The sequence below is a fragment of the Aphelocoma coerulescens genome, unplaced genomic scaffold (genome assembly GCF_041296385.1).
Source record: "Aphelocoma coerulescens isolate FSJ_1873_10779 unplaced genomic scaffold, UR_Acoe_1.0 HiC_scaffold_231, whole genome shotgun sequence".
NCBI lineage: Eukaryota > Metazoa > Chordata > Aves > Passeriformes > Corvidae > Aphelocoma > Aphelocoma coerulescens.
In genome coordinates, this window is record NW_027183577.1 from 163533 (window position 1) to 183841 (window position 20309).

General features: G+C 50.6%; 1 protein-coding gene across 1 annotated transcript; it reads left to right on the plus strand.

Moving 5' to 3' along the window:
- Window positions 1-1488: 1488 nt before the first annotated feature.
- Window positions 1489-17340, plus strand: LOC138101277 (coiled-coil domain-containing protein 97-like). Its single transcript, XM_068999106.1, has 4 exons — window positions 1489-2661; window positions 7168-7371; window positions 10968-11109; window positions 17148-17340. Exons 1-4 carry the CDS (start codon window positions 2475-2477, stop codon window positions 17254-17256), a joined length of 642 nt encoding a protein of 213 aa, XP_068855207.1. The 5' UTR covers window positions 1489-2474; the 3' UTR covers window positions 17257-17340.
- Window positions 17341-20309: the final 2969 nt, after the last annotated feature.

Consider the following 20309-nt stretch of genomic DNA (forward strand, 5'->3'; position numbering starts at 1 on the left):
CTTTTTTTGGAGCTTTTCCCCTTTTTTGGGGATTTTTCCCCTCTTTTTTGGGGGGATTTTTCCTCTTTTTTGGGGGATTTTTCCCCCTTTTTTTTGGAGTTTTTCCCCCCTTTTTTTTTATTTTTCCCCTTTTTTGGAGTTTTTCCCCCTTTTTTTGAGATTTTTCCCTCTTTTTTTGGGTATTTTTCCCTTTTTTTTTGGAGCTTTTCCCCTTTTTTTGGGATTTTTCTCCCTTTTTTTTAGAGTTTTTCCCCTTTTTTTGGATTTTTTCCCCTTTTTTGGGGGATTTTTCCCCTTTTTTTTGGAGTTTTTCCCTTTTTTTGGGGATTTTTCCCCCTTTTTTTTGAAGCTTTTCCCCTTTTTTGGGGGGATTTTTCCCCCTTTTTTTTGGAGTTTTTCCCCCATTTTTTGGGGATTTTTCCCCCTTTTTGGGGGGGATTTTTTCCCCTTTTTTTGGGATTTTTCCCTTTTTGGGGGGATTTTTTTCCCCCTTTTTTGGAGTTTTTCCCCTTTTTTTGGGATTTTTCCATTTTTTTTGGATTTTCCCCCTTTTTTTGGATTTTCCCCCTTTTTTGGGGGGATTTTCCCCTTTTTGGGGGGAATTTTCCCCTTTTTTTTTGGATTTTCCCCCTTTTGGAGTTTTCCCCCTTTTTGGGGGGATTTTCCCCTTTTTTTTGGAGATTTTTCCCTTTTTTTTTTTATTTTTTCCCCATTTTTCCCCAATTTCCCCCCATTTCTGCCTCTCCTCATCCCCTCCTTTGTGTTCCTCCCCCTCCTGTTTGAACTCCTTTCCCTTTTTGGGGTTTTTCCCATTTTTTCCAAATTTCCCCCTTTTCTTCCCTTTTTCCCCAATTTTTCCTTTTTTTCCTGCTTTTTTTTCTGCATTTTTCCCATTCTTTTCCTTTTTTTTCCTGTTTTTTCCCCATTTCTCCCCATTTTTGGTTCCCCTTTGTGTGTCCCCCCTCCCTTTTCAGCTCCATTCCCCTTTTCCCCCCCATTTTTTCCCATTTTTCCCCATTTTTCCCATTTTTCCCCTTTTTCCCCCATTCCCCCCTTTTTACCATTTCCCCCCTTTTTCCCCCCATTTCTTCCTTCTCCCCTTCGTGTTCCCCCCTCCCCTCCACATTTTTCAGGGATTTCACCTTTTTTGGCGCCTTTTTCCCATTTTTGGGGGAATTTTGGGGGAATTTTTGGGGAATTTTGGGGATTTTTTGAGGTTTTTGGCCTCTGCTTTTTCCAGGTGGGGAAGAAAAAGGGGGGAAAGCCAATTCCAACCCACAAACCGCGCCCTCTCCCCCCATTCCCGCCTCCCTCCCCAAATTTTGGGACAAATTTGGGGATTTTTGGGAGCTCCCGTGACCTTTGACCCCGGGGGGGGGGGGGAATGGGAGGGGCGGAACCAAAACACCCCGGAACCTTCGGGCGAAGCTCTTGTTTCCCTCCCCGGAAGTGACGTCGCCACACGACGGACGCGCGGCGTGAGGCACCGGCGGTGTCGCAGCGAAACGGGGCCGGGCGGAACCGCGGGGAAGTTTTGGGGGTCCTGGCGGGGATTTTGGGGTCCCGCGAGGATTTTTGGGGTCTCTGGAACACTTCGGGGGTCTCCGTGGGGTTCTGGGGGGTTTTGGAGTCCCAAGAGCCGCTCCCGGCCCGGGAGTCGCGGCTTGGGGCCTTCAGGCTTTGCTGAGGCCTTTGGGGATCCCGGGGAGGATTTTGGGGTCCCGGGGAGGAATTTTGGGGTCCCAGAGGAGATTTCGGGGCCCCCTGAAGGATTTTGGGGCTCCCAGCCTCCCATTTTGGGAGAATTTGGGCTCCCCTGAGGGGTTTGGGTCCCCCCTTCCCTCCCGCCATTTTCTGAGGGGTTTGGGCTCCCCTCAGGGGTCCCATCCCTTTTTTTTTAGGATTTTGGGGGTCCCGGGGAGGATTTTGGGCTCCCAGGGAGGATTTTTGGGGTCCCAGAGAAGATTTCGGGGCCCCCCTGAAGGATTTTGGGGCTCCCAGCCTCCCATTTTGGGAGAATTTGGGCTCCCCTGAGGTTTTTGGGTTCCCCCTTCCCTCCCGCCATTTTCTGAGGGGTTTGGGCTCCCCTCAGGAGTCCCATCCCTTTTTTTTTAGGATTTTGGGGTCCCGGGGAGGATTTTTGGGGTCCCAGAGAAGATTTCGGGGCTCCCTGAAGGATTTTGGGGCTCCCAGCCTCCCATTTTGGGAGAATTTGGGCTCCCCTGAGGGATTTGGGTCCCCCCTCCTCTCCCGCCATTTTCTGAGGGGTTTGGGCTCCCCTCAGGAGTCCCATCCTCTTTTTTTTTAGGATTTTGGGGTCCCCCCCACCCCTTTTGGGTTCCCCTCACCCCATTTTAGGGACCCCCGACCCTTTTTAGGTTCCCTCCACCATTTTTTGGGTGTCCCCCCCTTTTTTCAGGGACCTCCCCCCATTTTAGAACCCCCACGTTTTTTTATTTAGGGACCCTCCCCCAATGGCCGCAAACTCCCCCAAAACTCCCGAACCCTCCCCAAAATCCTTCGAGGAAGCCCCTAAAATTTGGGGAGAGGCCGAATTTCCCCGGGGGGGTCCCCAAAACCCTTCCAGGGGGGCCCCCACCCCCCCCGCCCGCACCCGGCTGCGGAATCGCCGCTTCGCCGCCCTCAGGGAGCTCCTCAAAGGTGGGGAAAAGAGCCCAAAATTGGGGGGAAAGAGCCCAAAATTGGGGGGAAAAGAGCCCAAAATGGGGGGGGGGAGGGGCCCAAATTTTGGGGGAAAAGAGCCCAAAATTGGCGGGGGGAGGGGCCCAGAATTGGGGGGAAAAGAGCCCAACATGGCCAAATTTGGGAGGGATGGGGCCCAAATTTGGGGGGAAAAGAGCCCAAAACTGGGGGGAGAGGGGCCCAAAATTGTGGGGGAAGAGGCCAAAATTGGGGGATGGGAAAGAGGCCAAAATTGGGGGGGGAGAGCCCAAAATTGGGGGAAAAAAGCCCAAAATTGGGGGTGGAAAGAGGCCAAAATTGGGGGATGGGAAAGAGGCCAGAATTTGAGGGGGAAAGAGACCAAAATTGGGGGGGAGGGGCCAAAATTGGGGTGTGAGGGTCCTTAAATTGGGGGGGGGAGAGGGGCCCAAATTTGGGGGGAAAGAGCCCAAAACTGGGAGATGGGAAAGAGGCCAAAATTGGGGGATGGGAAAGAGCCCAAAATTCGGGGGGAGGGGCCCAAAATTGGGGGGGAAAGAGCCCAAAACTGGGGGTGGAAAAGAGCCCAAAATTGGGGGGAGAGGGGACCCGAATTTGGGGGGAGAGGGGCCCAAAATTTGGGGGGGAGGGTCCCAAAATTGGGAGGAGAGGGACCCAAAAGTGGGGGGAGAGGGGACCAAAATTGGGGGGAAAAACCCAAAATTGGGGGGAAAAGAGCCCAAAAATTGGGGGGAAAAGAGCCCAAAAATTGGGGGAGAGGGGCCCATATTTTGGGGGGACGGGCCCAAAATGGGGGGGAGGGAGGGGCCCAAAATGGGGGGGAAGAGCCCAAAATTGGGGGGGGAGGGGCCCAAAATTTGGGGGAGGAGGGGGCCAAATTTGGGAGGGATGGGGCCCAAATTTGGGGGGAAAAGAGCCCAAAATTGGGGAGGGAAAACCCCAAAATTGGGGGGAAAGAGGCCAAAATTGGGGGTGGAAAAGAGCCCAAAATTGGGGGGGGGGGGGGGGAAAGCCCAAAATTGGGGGGAAAAGAGCCCAAAATTGGGTGGGAGGGACCCAAAATTGGGGAGGAGAGGGTCCCAAAATTGGGAGGAGAGGGTCCCAAAATTGGGGGGGAGGGGACCCAAATTTGGGGGGAGGGGCCCAAAATTGGGGGGGAGGGGCCTAAAATTGGGGGGAGAAAAGAGCCCAAAAATGGGGAGGGAAAAACCCAAAATTGGGGGGGAAAAGAGCCCAAAAATTGGGGGTAGAGGGGCCCAAATTTTGGGGGGAGGGGCCCAAAATGGGGGGAGGGAGGGGCCCAAAATTGGGGGGAAAAGAGCCCAAAATTGGGGGGAAAGAGGCCAAAATTTGGGGGAGGAGGGGGCCAAATTTGGGAGGGATGGGGCCCAAATTTGGGGGGAAAAGAGCCCAAAATTGGGGAGGGAAAACCCCAAAATTGGGGGGAAAAGAGGCCAAAATTGGGGGTGGAAAAGAGCCCAAAATTGGGGGGGGGGGGGGAAAGCCAAAATTGGGGGGAAAAGAGCCCAAAATTGGGTGGGAGGGACCCAAAATTGGGAGGAGAGGGTCCCAAAATTGGGAGGAGAGGGTCCCAAAATTGGGGGGGAGGGGACCCAAATTTGGGGGGAGGGGCCCAAAATTGGGGGGGAGGGGCCCAAATTTGGGGCGGAGGGGCCTAAAATTGGGGGGAGAAAAGAGCCCAAAAATGGGGAGGGAAAAACCCAAAATTGGGGGGAAAAGAGCCCAAAAATTGGGGTAGAGGGGCCCAAATTTTGGGGGGAGGGGCCCAAAATGGGGGGAGGGAGGGGCCCAAAATTGGGGGGAAAAGAGCCCAAAATTGGGGGGAAAGAGGCCAAAATTTGGGGGAGGAGGGGGCCAAATTTGGGAGGGATGGGGCCCAAATTTGGGGGGAAAAGAGCCCAAAATTGGGGAGGGAAAACCCCAAAATTGGGGGGGAAAAGAGGCCAAAATTGGGGGTGGAAAAGAGCCCAAAACTGGGGGGGAGGGGCCCAAAATTTGGGGAGAGAGGGGACCCGAATTTGGGGGGGAGTGGCCCAATTAGGGGGTGAGTGGCCCAAAATTGGGGGTGGGAGGGTCCCTAAATTGGGAGGGGGGAGGGGTCCAAAATGGGGGGGGGAGGGGGCCAAATCTGGGGGGAAAAGAGCCCAAAATTGGGGGTGGAAAGAGCCCAAAATTGGGGGGAAAGAGGCCAAAATTGGAGGATGGGAAAGAGCCCAAAACTGGGGGGGGGGGAGGGGCCCAAAATTTGGGGGGAGAGGGGACCCGAATTTGGGGGGGAGAGGGGCCCAAAATTTGGGGGGGAGGGTCCCAAAATTGGGAGGAGAGGGACCCAAAAGTGGGGGGAGAGGGGACCAAAATTTGGGGGGAAAAGAGCCCAAAATTTGGGGGGGGAGGGGCCCAAAATTTGGGGGAGGAGGGGGCCAAAATTGGGGGGAAAAGAGCCCAAAATTGGGGGGGGAGGTGCCCAAAATATGGGGGAGGAGGGGGCCAAAATTGGGGGGAAAAGAGGCCAAAATTGGGGAGGGAAAACCCCAAAACTGGGGGGAAAGAGGCCAAAATTGGGGGTGGAAAAGAGCCTAAAATTGGGGGGGGAGGGGCCCAAAATTTGGTGGGGGAGGGGGCCAAAACTGGGGGGAAAAGAGCCCAAGATTGGGGAGGGAAAAGAGCCCAAAATTAGGGGGGGGAGGAGCCCAAATTTGGGCGGGGAGGGGCCCAAATTTGGGGGGAAAAGAGCCCAAAATTGGGGAGGGAAAACCCCGAAATTGGGGGGAAAAGAGCCCAAAATTGGGGGTGGAAAGAGCCCAAAATTGGGGGGGAGGGGCCCAAAATTTGGGGGAGAGGGGACCCGAATTTGGGGGGGAGGGGCCCCAATTTGGGGATGAGAGGCCCAAAATTGGGGTGGGAGGGTCCTTAAGTTGGGAAGGGGAGGGGCCCAAAACTGGGGGGAAAAGAGCCCAAAATTTGGGGTGGAAAGAGCCCAAAATTGGGGGGAAAGAGGCCAAAATTGGGGAGGGAGGGACCCAAAATTTGGGGGGAGAGGGGCCCAAAGTTGGGGGGGGAGGGGCCCAAAATTTGGGGGGAAAAGAGCCCAAAATTGGGGGGAGAAGGACCCAAAATTGTGGGGGGAGGGTCCGTAAATTTTGGAGGAGGGGTGTCCCTAAATTTGGGGGGGGGGTCTCCAAAATTTGAGGGGGGGTCTCTAAAATACTGGGGGGCACAAAAGTCCCCCATTTTTGGGTCTCCACCCCCATTTTTGGGGTCCTTATTCCCATTTTTGGGGTCCCTATCCCCATTTTTGGGGTCCTTAATCCCATTTTTGGGGTCTGTAACCCCATTTTTGGGGTCCCCATCCCCATTTTTGGGGTCCTCCACCCCATTTTAGGCCTCCTCGAGTCCATTTTCGGGTCCCCTGACTCCATTTTTGGGGTCCCCATCCCCATTTTCGGGTCCCCTGACTCCATTTTTGGGGTCCCCATCCCCATTTTTGGGCCCCCCAGTCCCATTTTAGGCCCCCCTACCCCCATTTTAGGTCCCCCAACCCCATTTTTGGGGTCCCCAACCCCATTTTTAGGGTCCTTAATCCCATTTTTGGGGTCCCCAATCCCATTTTAGGCCCCCTAACCCCATTTTTGGGGTCCCCAATCCCATTTTTAGGGTCCCTAATCCCATTTTTGGGGTCCTTAACCCCATTTTTGGGGTCCCCAATCCCATTTTAGGCTCCCCCACCCCATTTTTGGGGTCCTTAATCCCATTTTTGGGCCCCCCACCCCATTTTAGGCCCCCCTAATCCCATTTTTGGGGTCCCCCCCCACCATTTTTGGGCCTCCCACCCCATTTTAGGCCCCCCTAACCCCATTTTTGGGGTCCCCAATCCCATTTTTGGGGTCCCCATCCCCCTTTTTGGGCTCCCCCACCCCCATTTTTGGGCCTCCCACCCCATTTTAGGCCCCCCCAACCCCATTTTTGGGGTCCCCCAATCCCATTTTTGGGGTCCCCAACCCCATTTTTGGGCTCCCCACCCCCATTTTTGGGCCTCCCACCCCATTTTAGGCCCCCCCAACCCCATTTTTGGGCCCCCCACCCCATTTTAGGCCCCCCCCCAATCCCGTTTTTGGGGTCCCCACCCCCATTTTAGGCTCCCTAACCCCATTTTTGGGGTCCTTAACCCCGTTTTTGGGGCTCCCCACCCCCGTTTTTGGGGTCCTTAATCCCATTTTTGGGCTCCCCACCCCCATTTTTGGGCCTCCCACCCCCATTTTAGGCCCCCCTAACCCCATTTTTGGGGTCCCCCACCCCTATTTTAGGCCCCCCAACCCCATTTTTGGGGTCCTTAATCCCATTTTTGGGGTCCCCAATCCCATTTTAGAGCCCCCCAACCCCATTTTTGGGGTCCTTAATCCCATTTTTGCGGTCCTTAACCCCGTTTTTGGGGCTCCCCCCCCCCCGTTTTTGCCCCGTTTTTAGGGGGTGAATATTTCAGCGAGGAGCAGATGCGGCTCCGGGCCCCGGGGCTCTTCCACCACTACATCGGGAGATTCCGGGACCCCAAAAGCGCCCCGGGCCCCCCCAAAAGCGCCCCGGGGCCCCCCCCAAAAGCCCTGGGAGCTGCTGCTGAGCTCCCTGCAGGAGGCGGCGCTCGGGGACTGCCCAGGTTTGGGGCATTTTGGGGCATTTCGGGGCATTTCGGGGCATTTTGGGGCATTTTGGGATCACTTGGAGTGGATTGGGGGAGATTTGGGGGATTTTGGGGGGTTTTGGGATCGGTTGGGGGGGGATTTGGGGGTATTTTGGGATCGGTTGGAGGGGATTTGGGGGGGATTTGGGGGGATTTTGGGGCATCTTGGGATCGGTTGGAGTGGATGGGGGGATTTTGGGGGGTTTAGGGATTGGTTGGAGTGGATTGGGGGGGATTTGGGGGGATTTTGGGATGTTTTGGAGTGGATTTGGGGGGTTTGGGGATTGGTTGGAGTGGATTGGGGGGATTTGGGGGCATTTTGGGATCACTTGGAGTGGATTGGGGGGGATTTGGGGGGATTTTGGGGCATTTTGGGATCGGTTGGAGTGGATTGGGGGGGATTTGGGGGGATTTTGGGGGGGTTTTGGGATTGGTTGGAGTGGATTTGGGGGAATTTCGGGGCATTTTGGGGCATTTTGGGATCACTTGGAGTGGATTGGGGGGATTTGGGGGATTTTGGGGCATTTTGGGATCGGTTGGGGGGGATTTGGCAGCATTTTGGGGCATTTGGGGATTGGTTGGAGTGGATTGGGGGGAGATTTGGGGGCATTTTGGGATCGGTTGGAGTGGATTGGGGGGGTTTTGGGATCACTTGGAGTGGATTTGGGGGGATTTTGGGGCATTTTGGGATGTTTTGGAGTGGATTTGGGGGCATTTTGGGATGTTTTGGAGTGGATTTGGGGGCATTTGGCGGGATTTGGGATCGGTTGGAGTGGATTGGGGGGATTTTGGGGGGGTTAGGGATCGGTTGGAGTGGATTGGGGGGAATTTGGGGGGATTTTGGGGGGGTTTTGGGATTGGTTGGAGTGGATTGGGGGGCATTTTGGGGGATTTTGGATCAATTGGAGTGGATTGGGGGGGATTTGGGGGCATTTTGGGGGGTTTTGGGGCATTTTGGGATCGGTTGGGGGGTTTTGGGGCATTTGGGGGCATTTGGGGATTGGTTGGAGTGGATTGGGGGGGATTTGGGGGCATTTTGGGATCGGTTGGGGGGGATTTGGGGGCATTTTGGGGCATTTGGGGATCGCTTGGAGTGGATTGGGGGGATTTTGGGGGATTTTGGGGGTTTTGGGATCGGTTGGGGGGGATTTGGGGGCATTTTGGGATCACTTGGAGTGGATTGGGGGGATTTTGGGGGGTTTAGGGATTGGTTGGAGTGGATTTGGGGGCATTTTGGGGCATTTTGGGATCGGTTGGAGTGGATTGGGGGGATTTTGGGGGGTTTAGGGATTGGTTGGAGTGGATTTGGGGGCATTTTGGGGCATTTTGGGATCGGTTGGAGTGGATTGGGGGGGATTTGGGGGGATTTTGGGATGTTTTGGAGTGGATTTGGGGGGTTTTGGGATTGGTTGGAGTGGATTGGGGGGATTTGGGGGCATTTTGGATCACTTGGAGTGGATTGGGGGGGATTTGGGGGGCATTTTGGGGGGATTTGGGATCGGGGGGGGATTTGGGGGCATTTGGGGGGATCGGTTGGAGTGGATTGGGGGATTTTGAGGCGTTTTGGGATTGGTTGGAGTGGATTTGGGGAATTTCGGGGCATTTTGGGGCATTTTGGAATCACTTGGAGTGGATTGGGGGGGATTTGGGGGATTTTGGGGCATTTTGGATCGGTTGGGGGGGATTTGGCGGCATTTTGGGGCATTTGGGGATTGGTTGGAGTGGATTGGGGGGATTTTGGGGGTTTAGGGATTGGTTGGAGTGGATTTGGGGGCATTTTGGGATCACTTGGAGTGGATTTGGGGGGGATTTGGGGGCATTTGGGGGCATTTTGGGATGTTTTGGAGTGGATTTGGGGGGATTTTGGGGCATTTTGGGATTGGTTAGAGTGGATTTGGGGGATTTGGGGGCATTTTGGGGCATTTTGGGATCGGTTGGAGCGGATTTGGGGGGATTTTGGGCGATTTTGGGGGCATTTTGGGGCATTTTGGGATCGGTTGGAGTGGATTGGGGGGGATTTGGGGGAATTTTGGGGGAATTTCGGGGCATTTTGGGATCGGTTGGAGTGGATGGGGGGGATTTGGGGGCATTTTGGGGCATTTTGGGATCTCTTGGAGTCGATTGGGGGGGATTGGGGGGCATTTTGGGGGGATTTGGGGGCACTTTGGGATCACTTGGAGTGGACTGGGGGGGATTTGGGGGGATTTCGGGGGCATTTCGGGGCATTTTGGGATCGGTTGGGGGGGATTTGGGGGCATTTGGGGATCACTTGGAGTGGATTGGGGGGATTTGGGGGGATTTTGGGGGGTCTTGGGATCGGTTGGGGGGGATTGGAAGGATTTTTGGGGGGTTTTGGGATTGGTTGGAGTGGATTGGGGGGGATTTGGGGGGATTTTGGGCGGTTTTGGGATTGGTTAGAGTGGATTTGGGGGGCATTTTGGATCGGTTGGGGGGGGATTTGGGGGAATTTGGGGCATTTTGGCATCAGTTGGGGGGGATTTGGGGGCATTTTGGGGCATTTTGGGATCGATTGGAGTGAATTTGGGGGGATTTTGGGAGGTTTTGGGATTGGTTGGGGGGGGTTTGGGGGCATTTTGGGACATTTTGGGGCATTTTGGGATCGGTTGGAGTGGATTGGGGGGGATTTGGGGGCATTTTGGGGCATTTTGGGATCACTTGGAGTGGATTGGGGGGGATTTGGGGTATTTCGGGCATTTTGGGATCGGTTGGGGGGATTTTGGGGCATTTTGAGGCATTTGGGGATTGGTTGGAGTGGATTGAGGGGATTTTGGGGGCATTTTGGGGCATTTTGGGAATAGTTGGAATGGATTTCGGGTGATTTGGGGGGGATTTGGGGCATTTTGGGATCGTTTGGAGTGGATTTGGGGGGTTTGGGGGAAGATTGAGGGGATTTGGGATGATTTTGGGGGGATTTGGGATGGTTTGGGGGGATTTCAGATGGTTTGGGGGGGATTTGGGGGGATTTTGGGGGGATTTGGGATGATTTTGGACGGTTTGGAGTGGATTTTGAGGGATTTTCTTGGGTTTTTTTTAGTTTTGGGGATTTTGAGGGATTTTATTGGGATTTTAAGGGATTTTATTGGGATTTTATTGGGATTTTGAGGGATTTTATTGGGATTTTAAGGGATTTTATTGGGCTTTTGAGGGATTGTATTGGGATTTTATTGGGATTTTAAGGGATTTTATTGGGATTTTGGGGGATTTTGAGGGATTTTATTGGGATTTTGAGGGATTTTATTGGGATTTGATTGGGATTTTTTTTATTTTATTGGGCTTTTATTGGGATTTTGAGGGATTTTATTGGGATTTCATTGGGATTTTAAGGAATTTTATTGGGATTTTATTGGGATCTTACTGGGGATTTTATTGGGATTTGATTGGGATTTTTTTTTATTTTATTGACATTTTATAGGGGATTTTATTGGGATTTTTTGGGGAACTTGGGGATTTTCTTGGTTTTTTTTTTTGATTTTTCAGGATTTTGAGGGCTTTCATTGGGATTTTTCCGGGCTCTTACTGGGGATTTTCTTTTCTATTTTCTGGGATTTGGGGAATTCCTGCCCTGCAGAGGAGGAGGAGGAAGATGAGGATGAGGATGAGGATGAGGAGCGGATCCCGGACGAGGCCGAGCGGGAATTGCTGCGCCTGGAATTCACCTCCCGCATGTACCAGAGCTTCCTCGAGGGCCAGGACAGCGACTTCGACTACAGGTGAGCCCCAAAACTGCCAAAACTGAGCCCAAAACGGCCCCAAAAGAGCCAAAATCCAAAAAAACCCGGAAAAAATCCCTCCGAAACCAACGAAAATCCCACAAAACCCCACAGAAATGCCATAAAAACCCCACAGAAATGGCACAGAACCCCTCAAAACTCTATAAAACTGGCCCAAAAACCCCACAAAGCCCCACAGAAATGCCACAAAACCCTCAAAATCCCACAAAAACCCCTCAAAACCCCACAGAAATGACAAAAAAAACCCTCAAAACCCCACAAAAACCCTAAAAAAGTGCCCCAAAAACCCCTCAAAACTCTATAAAACTGCCCCAAAAACCCCACAGTACCCCACAGAAATGGCACAGAACCCCACAAAACCCCACAAAACCCCACAGAAATGACAAAAAAACCTCAAAACCCCACAAAAATGCCCCAAAACCCCACATAAATGCCCCAAAACCCCACAAAAACCCTCAAAACGTGACAAAAAACCTCTCAAAACCCCACAGAAATGCCACAAAAACCCTCAAAACCCCACAGAAATGACAAAAAAACCTCAAAACCCCACAAAAACGCCACAAAACCACACAAAACCCCTCAAAATCCCACAAAAAACCTCTCAAAATCCCACAGAAACCCCACAAAACCCCTACAAAAGTGCCCCAAAAACCCCTCAAAACTCTATAAAACTGCCCCAAAAACCCCACAAAACCCCACAGAATTGGCACAAAACCCCTCAAAATCCCACAAAAACCCCTCAAAACCCCACAGAAATGACAAAAAAACCCTCAAAACCCCACAAAAATGCCTCAAAACCCGACAGAAATGCCCCAAAACCCCACAAAGCTGCCTCAAAACCCCGCAAAAACCCACAAAACCCCTCAAAATCCCACAAAAACCCCTCAAAACCCCACAGAAATGCCACAAAAACCCTCAAAACCCGTGAAAACCCCACAAAAATGCCACAAAACCCCACAAAATTGCCTCAAAATCCCACAAAACCCCTCAAAACCCCACAAAAATGCCCCAAAAATTCATCAAAACCACATAAAAATGGCACGAAATGCCACAAAAACTCTCAAAACCCCACCAAAACCCCACCAAAACCCCTCAAAACCCCACAGAAATGCCACAAAACCCCACAGAAATGCCACAAAACCCCTCAAAATCCCACAAAAACCCCTCAAAACCCCACAGAAATGCCAAAAAACCCTCAAAACCCCTCAAAAATGCCACAAAACCCCTACAAAAGTGCCCCAAAAACTCTTCTAAACTATAAAACTGCCCCAAAAACCCCACAATATCCCACAAAAATGCCACAAAACCCCTCAAAACCCCACAAAACCCCTCAAAACCCCTCAAAATCCCACAAAAAACCCTCAAAACCCCACAGAAATGTCACAAAACCCCACAGAACCCCACAAAACCCCTCAAAAATGCCCCAAAAACCCTACAAAAGTGCCCCAAAAACTCTGCAAAACTATAAAATTGCCCCAAAAACCCCACAATATCCCACAAAAATGCCACAAAACCCCCTCAAAATCCCACAAAAACCTCTCAAAATCCCACAGAAACGCCCCAAAACCCCACAAAACTGCCTCAAAACCCCACAAAAATGGCACGAAATCCCTCAAAACCCCACAGAAATGCCAAAAAAACCCCTCAAAAACCTCTCAAAACCCCACAGAAATGTCACAAAACCCCACAAAAGTGCCCCAAAAGCCCCTCAAAACTCTATAAAACTGCCCCAAAAACCCCACAAAACCCCACAGAATTGGCACAAAACCCCTCAAAATCCCACAAAAACCCCTCAAAACCCCACAGAAATGACAAAAAAACCCTCAAAACCCCTCAAAAATGCCACAAAACCCCTACAAAAGTGCCTGAAAAACCCCACACAAACCCTACAAAAGTGCCCCAAAAACTCTTCTAAACTATAAAACTGCCCCAAAAACCCCACAAAACCCCACAAAACCCCACAGAAATGCCACAAAAACCCCACAAAAGTGCCCCAAAAACCCCTCAAAACCCTATAAAAATGCCCCCAAAACCCCACAAAAATGCCACAAAACCCCTACAAAAGTGCCCCAAAACCCCCTCAAAACTCTATAAAACTGCCCCAAAAACCCCACAAAACCCCACAGAACCCCACAAAACCCCTCAAAAATGCCACAAAAACCCCACAAAAGTGCCCCAAAAACCCCTCAAAACTCTATAAAACTGGCCCAAAAACCCCACAAAACCCCACAGAAATGGCACAAAACCCCTCAAAATCCCACAAAAACCCCACAAAACCCCACAGAAATGTCACAAAAACCCTCAAAACCCCACAAAAATGCCACAAATCCCCACAGAAATGCCCCAAAACCCCACAAAAACCCTCAAAATCCCACAAAAAACCTCTCAAAATCCCACAGAAATGCCACAAAACCCCACAAAAGTGCCCCAAAAACCTCTCAAAACTCTATAAAACTGCCCCAAAACCCCACAAAATTGCCAAAAAAAACCTCTCAAAACCCCACAAAATTGCCAAAAAAAACCTCAAAACCCCACAGAAATGTCACAAAACCCCACAAAAATGCCTCAAAAATCCCTCAAAACCCCACAAAAACCCACCAAAATGCCACAAAACCCCACAAAAGCGCCCCAAAACCCCTCAAAATCCCATAAAAATGCCCCAAAAATTCATCAAAACCCCACAAAAACCCCACAGAAATGCCACAAAACCCCACAAAATCCCTCAAAACCCCACAGAAATGGCAAAAAAGCCTCAAAATCCCACAAAACCCCTCAAAATCCCACAATAAACCTCTCAAAACCCCACAAAAAAGCCCCAAAACCCCTCAAAATCCCATAAAAGTGCCCCAAAAACTCATCAAAACCCCACAAAAATGCCACAAAACCTCACAGAAATGCCAAAAAACCCCACAAAAAAGCCCCAAAACCCATCAAAATCCGATAAAACTGCCCCAAAACCCCCCAGAAATGCCCCAAAATCCCATAAAAAAGCCCCAAAATCCCCCAGAAATGGCCCAAAATCCCATAAAAAAGCCCCAAAAACCCCCCAGAAATGCCCCAAAATCCCATAAAAAAGCCCCAAAACCCCCCGGAAATGCCCCAAAATCCCATAAAAAAGCCCCCAAAACCCCCCAGAAATGCCCCAAAATCCCATAAAAAAGCCCCAAAAACCCCCCAGAAATGGCCCAAAATCCCATAAAAAAGCCCCAAAACCCCCCAGAAATGCCCCAAAATCCCATAAAAAAGCCCCAAAACCCCCCAGAAATGCCCCAAAATCCCATAAAAAAGCCCCAAAAACCCCCCCAGAAATGCCCCAAAATCCCATAAAAAAGCCCCAAAAACCCCCCAGAAATGCCCCAAAATCCCATAAAAAAGCCCCAAAACCCCCCCAGAAATGCCCCAAAATCCCATAAAAAAGCCCCAAAAACCCCCCAGAAATGCCCCAAAATCCCATAAAAAAGCCCCAAAAACCCCCCAGAAATGCCCCAAAATCCCATAAAAAAGCCGAAATCCCTAAAAATACAAAAGAGACCAACCCAAAAATTCCCCAAAAAATTCCCCAAAATTCCTCCAATCCCCCCAAATTCCCAACCAGTCCCCCCAAAATCCTCCAAAAATCGCCTTTAACTCCAAAAAAACCCCAAAAATTCACCCAAAATTGCCAAAATTAGGGGGAAAAAAAACCCCTAAAAATTCCCAAAAAAATCCCAAAAAATTAACAAAAATCCCCAAAAATTCCCCAAAAATCCCCAAAAATTCCCAAATTTTCCCCAAACTTCCCCAAATCCCAACAAAATCCCCACAAACCCTTCAAAAACCCCCAAAAAATCAGCAAAAAATTGAAAAAAAATCCTAAAAATGGCAAAAAAAAATCCCAAAAAAATCCCAAAAAAATCCCCAAAAATTCCCAAAATTCCAAAAAAATCCCCAAAATTCCCAAATTCCCCCCAAACTTCCCCAAATCCCAACAAAATCCCCACAAACTCCCCCAAATCCCCAAAATAATCACCAAAAAATTGAAAAAAAATCCTAAAAACGGCCAAAAAAATCCCAAAAAATTCCCAAAAAATTCTCAAAAATTCCCAAAAAATCCCCAAAATTCCCAAATTTTCCCCAAACTTCCCCAAATCCCAACAAAATCCCCACAAACCCTTCCAAACCCCCCAAAAAATCAGCAAAAAATTGAAAAAAAAATCCTAAAAACGGCCAAAAAATTCCCAAAAAAATCCCAAAAAAATCCCAAAAAATCCCAAAAATTCCCCAAAATCCCCGAATTCCCCCCAAATCTCAGCCAGGTGGACGAGAACCCGGAGCTGGACAACCTGGACATCCTTTCCCGGGATTTGGGGGAGCAGAACCCCCCAAAAACCCCAAATCCTCCCCAAAAAAACCCTAAAAATCCCTCAAAATAAAAAACACAACTCCAAAATTCCCCAAAAAATCCCCAAAATGCCCAAAAATTCCTCCAATCCCCCCAAATTCCCAACCAATTCCCCCAAAATCCCTCAAAAATCTCCTTTAACTCCAAAAAACCCCCAAAAATTCACTCAAAATTGCCAAAATTAGGGGGAAAAAAACCCCTAAAAATTCCCAAAAAAACCCCTAAAAATTCCCAAAAAATTCCCAAAAATTCCAAAAAATTCCCCAAAAATTCCCAAATTCCCCCCAGACTTCCCCAAGTCCCAGCAAAATCCCCACAAACCCCCCAAAAAATCACCAAAAAATTGAAAAAAAATACTAATAATTGCCAAAAAAATCCCAAAAAATCCCAAAAAAATTCCCAAAAAATTCCCAGAATTCCCAAAAAATCCCCAAAATTCCCAAATTCCCCCCAAACTTCCCCAAATCCCAACAAAATCCCCACAAACTCCCCCAAATCCCCCCAAAAATCACCAAAAAATTGAAAAAAATACTAAAAATTGCCAAAAAAATCCCAAAAAATTCCCAAAAAAATTCCCAAAAAATTCCCAAAAATTCCCAAAACATTCCCAAATTCCCAAATTTTCCCCAAACTTCCCCAAATCCCAACAAAATCCCCACAAACCCTTCAACAACCCCCAAAAAATCAGCAAAAAATTGAAAAAAAACCCTAAAAACTGCCAAAAAAATCCCAAAAAAATCCCAAAAAATCCCAAAATTCCCAAAAAATCCCCAAAATTCCCAAATTCCCCCCAAACTTCCCCAAATCCCAACAAAATCCCCCCAAACTCCCCCAAATCTCCAAAATAATCACCAAAAATTTGAAAAAAACCCCTAAAAACTGCCAAAAAAAATCCCAAAAAATTCCCAAAAATTCCCAAAAATCCCCCAAATTCCCAAATTTTCCCCAAACTTCCCCAAATCCCAACAAAATCCCCACAAACCCTTTAACAACCCCCAAAAAATCAGCAAAAAATTGAAAAAAAACCCTAAAAACGGCCAAAAAAATCCCAAAAAATCCCAAAAAATTCCCAAAAAATTCCCAAAAATTCCCAAAACATTCCCAAATTCCCAAATTTTCCCCAAACTTCCCCAAATCCCAACAAAATCCCCCCAAACTCCCCCAAATCCCCAAAAAAATCACCAAAAAATTGAAAAAAAACCCTAAAAACTGCCAAAAAAATCCCAAAAAAATCCCAAAAAATCCCTAAATTCCCAAAAATTCCCCAAAATTTTTAAATTCCCCCCAAACTTCCCCAAATCCCAACAAAATCCCCCCAAACTCCCCCAAATCTCCAAAATAATCACCAAAAATTTGAAAAAAAACCCTAAAAACTGCCAAAAAAATCCCGAAAAAATCCCAAAAAAATCCCAAAAATTCCCAAAAATCCCCCAAATTCCCAAATTTTCCCCAAACTTCCCCAAATCCCAACAAAATCCCCACAAACCCTTCCAAACCCCCTAAAAAATCAGCAAAAAATTGAAAAAAATACTAAAAACGGCCAAAAAAATCCCAAAAAATTCCCAAAAAAATCCCCAAAAATTCCCAAAAATCCCCAAAAATCCCCCAAAATCCCCGAATTCCCCCCAAATCTCAGCCAGGTGGACGAGAACCCGGAGCTGGACAACCTGGACATCCTTTCCCGGGATTTGGAGGATCGATATTTCGACGAGGAGGAGCCCAGCGAGGCCCCCCAGCTCGAGTAGGGACCCCAAAATCCCCCCAAAATCCCCCCAAAATCCCCCCAAAAATTCCCAAAAATAAACGGGACCACCCCAATCCCAAAAAACCTCCCCAGGGCTGCTTTTTTGGGGGAAAAAAAAGGGATTTTTCTGCTTTTCCAGAGGGTTTTTTGGGGGGAAAAAATCGGTGTTTTTCAGGTTTTGGGAAGCCCAAAATTCCTGGAACCCAAATTTTTCCCCCCAAGTTTTTGGGTTTCCCCTCCCAAATTTTTTGGGATCCTCCCCCAGATTTTTGGGGATCCCCACAATTCCTGCATCCCCCCAAAACTGAGCCCCCCCCAGAATTTTTTGGGGTCCCCAGAAATCCCCCAAATCCCCACATTTCCCAGAATTCCCCCCGAATTTTACCCCGAATTTTTTGGGGTCCCCCAAAATCTCTCAAACCCCCCTCCCCCCCCCAAAATTGAGACCCCGACCCCCAAATGGGATCCTGGGTTTTTTGGGGGGGGGAGGGGGTCCCAGGTTTTGGGGAGGGGGAAATTTGGGGGGGATTTGGGGTGGGGGGTCCTGGATTGGGGGAGGGGGAGATTTGGGGGGATTTGGGTTAATTTGGGGTGGGGGCTTCTGGGTTTTGGGGGTGTCCCGGTTTTTGGGGGGTCCTGAATTGGGGGAGGGGGAGATTTGGGGGGATTTGGGTAAATTTGGGGTGGGGGGTCCCGGTTTTGGGGGTCCTGGATTTTGGGGAGGGGGAGATTTGGGTTAATTTGGGGAGGGGGGGGCCCATTTTGGGGGGGTCCTGGTTTTGGGGAGGGGGAGATTTTTGGGGGTTGGGTTAATTTGGGGAGGGGTCCTAAACACGGGGACCCCCCCATCCCCAAAAACCCCCAAAAGCGCCCCAAAAACCCCCGGGGAGCCCCCGCAGTGAGGGGGGGCCGCCCTCGGGTCAATAAAGACGGGAGGGACCCCAAAATTGGGGGCTGGGGTCGTGGTTTTGGGGGGTCCTGGGTTGGGGAGGGGGGATTTGGGTTAATTTAGGGAGGGGTCCCGGTTTTGGGGGTCCTGGATTTTGGGGAGGGGGAGATTTTTGGGGGCTGGGTTAATTTGGGGTGGGGGGGTCCCGGTTTTGGGGGTCTTGGATTGGGGGAGGGGGAGATTTGGGGGATTTGGGTTAATTTGGGGTGGGGGGTCCCATTTTTGGGGGGGTCCTGGATTTTGGGGAGGGGGAGATTTGGGTTAATTTGGGGTGGGGGGTCCCGGTTTTGGGGGGGTCCCGGTTTTGGGGAGGGGGAGATTTTTGGGGGTTGGGTTAATTTGGGGAGGGGTCCTAAACACGGGGACCCCCCGGCCCCAAAAACCCCAAAAGCGCCCCAAAAACCCCGGGGAGCCCCCGCAGTGAGGGGGGGGCCACCCCCTCCCCAATAAAGACGGGAGGGACCCCAAAATTTGGGGCTGGGGGGGGTCCCGGTTTTGGGGCTCCTGAATTGGGGAGGGGGAGATTTGGGGGATTTGGGTTAATTTGGGGTGGGGGCTTCTGGGTTTTGGGGTGTCCCCGTTTTTGGGGGGTCCTGAATTGGGGGAGGGGGAGATCTGGGGGGATTTGGGTTAATTTGGGGTGGGGGTCCTGGATTAGAGGAGGGGGAGATTTGGGGGGGATTTGGGTTAATTTGGGGTGGGGGGGTCCCGGTTTTGGGGGTCCTGGATTTTGGGGAGGGGGAGATTTGGGGAGATTTGGGTTAATTTGGGGAGGGGGTGTCCCACTTTTGGGGGTCTTGGATTTTGGGGAGGGGGAGATTTGGGTTAATTTGGGGTGGGGGCTTCTGGGTTTTGGGGTGTCCCGGTTTTTGGGGGGGCCTGAATGGGGGGAGGGGGAGATTTGGGGGGATTTGGGTTAATTTGGGGTGGAGAGGTCCCATTTTGGGGGAGTCCTGAATTGGGGGAGGGGGAGATTTGGGGGGATTTGGGTAAATTTGAGGAGGGGTCCCGGTTTTGGGGGGCCTGGATTTTGGGGAGGGGGAGATTTTTGGGGGCTGGGTTAATTTGGGCTGGGGGGTCCCATTTTTGGGGGGGTCTTGGATTGGAGGAGGGGGAGATTTGGGGGGATTTGGGTTAATTTGGGGTGGGGGGGTCCCAATTTTGGGGGTCCTGGATTTTGGGGAGGGGGAGATTTGGGGGATTTGGGTTAATTTGGGGTGGGGGGTCCTGGGTTTTGGGGTGTCCCCGTTTTGGGGGGTCCTGGATTGGGGGAGGGGGAGATTTGGGGGAATTTGGGTTAATTTGGGGGGGGGGTCCCGGTTTTGGGGGTCCTGGATTTTGGGGAGGGGAAGATTTTTGGGGGTTGGGTTAATTTGGGGAGGGGTCCTAAACACGGGGACCCCCCCGGCCCCAAAAACCCCAAAAGCGCCCCAAAAACCCCGGGGAGCCCCCGCAGTGAGGGGGGGCCGCCCCCTCCCCAATAAAGACGGGAGGGACCCCAAAATTGGGGGCTGGGGTCGTGGTTTTGGGGGGTCCTGGGATTTGGGGGGGTCCAAAACCCCTCCAGAAATCCCCTCTCCCCAAATTCCCCAAATCCCCCCAAAATTTCCTCAAATTCCCCCAAAACCTCTCAAAAAAAACCCACCAAAATAAAGAAAAATCACCAAAAAATTCCAAATATCGCCCCCAAAAAAATCCCTAAAAAATTCCCAAAAAAAACCAAAAAAATTCCCCGACCCCTCCCCCACCCCCCAAATTTTCCAGGATTCCCCCAAAATTCCCCCCCCCCCCCTCCCCCCCCCCGGATTTTTGGGGTCCCCCCTCCCCAAATTTTCCTGGAATTCCCAATTTTCCCAGGATTTCCCCCAAAATTTCCTCCCCAATTATTTTTGGGATCCCCCCCCCACCCCCAAAATTCTTTTGGGATCGTCCAAAGCCCCTCCCCCCCCCCCGCCCCTCCCCCCCCATTTCCGGCTCTATTTTTATTTCTCCCCTCCCCCCACGAGGCCCCAAAAAACCAGAACCGAAACCCCCAAAAAAACCCAAAAATGCCCCAAAAAAGGGGAAGCGCCTGAAAATTCAGTAACTTTCATTTTGGGCAAGAT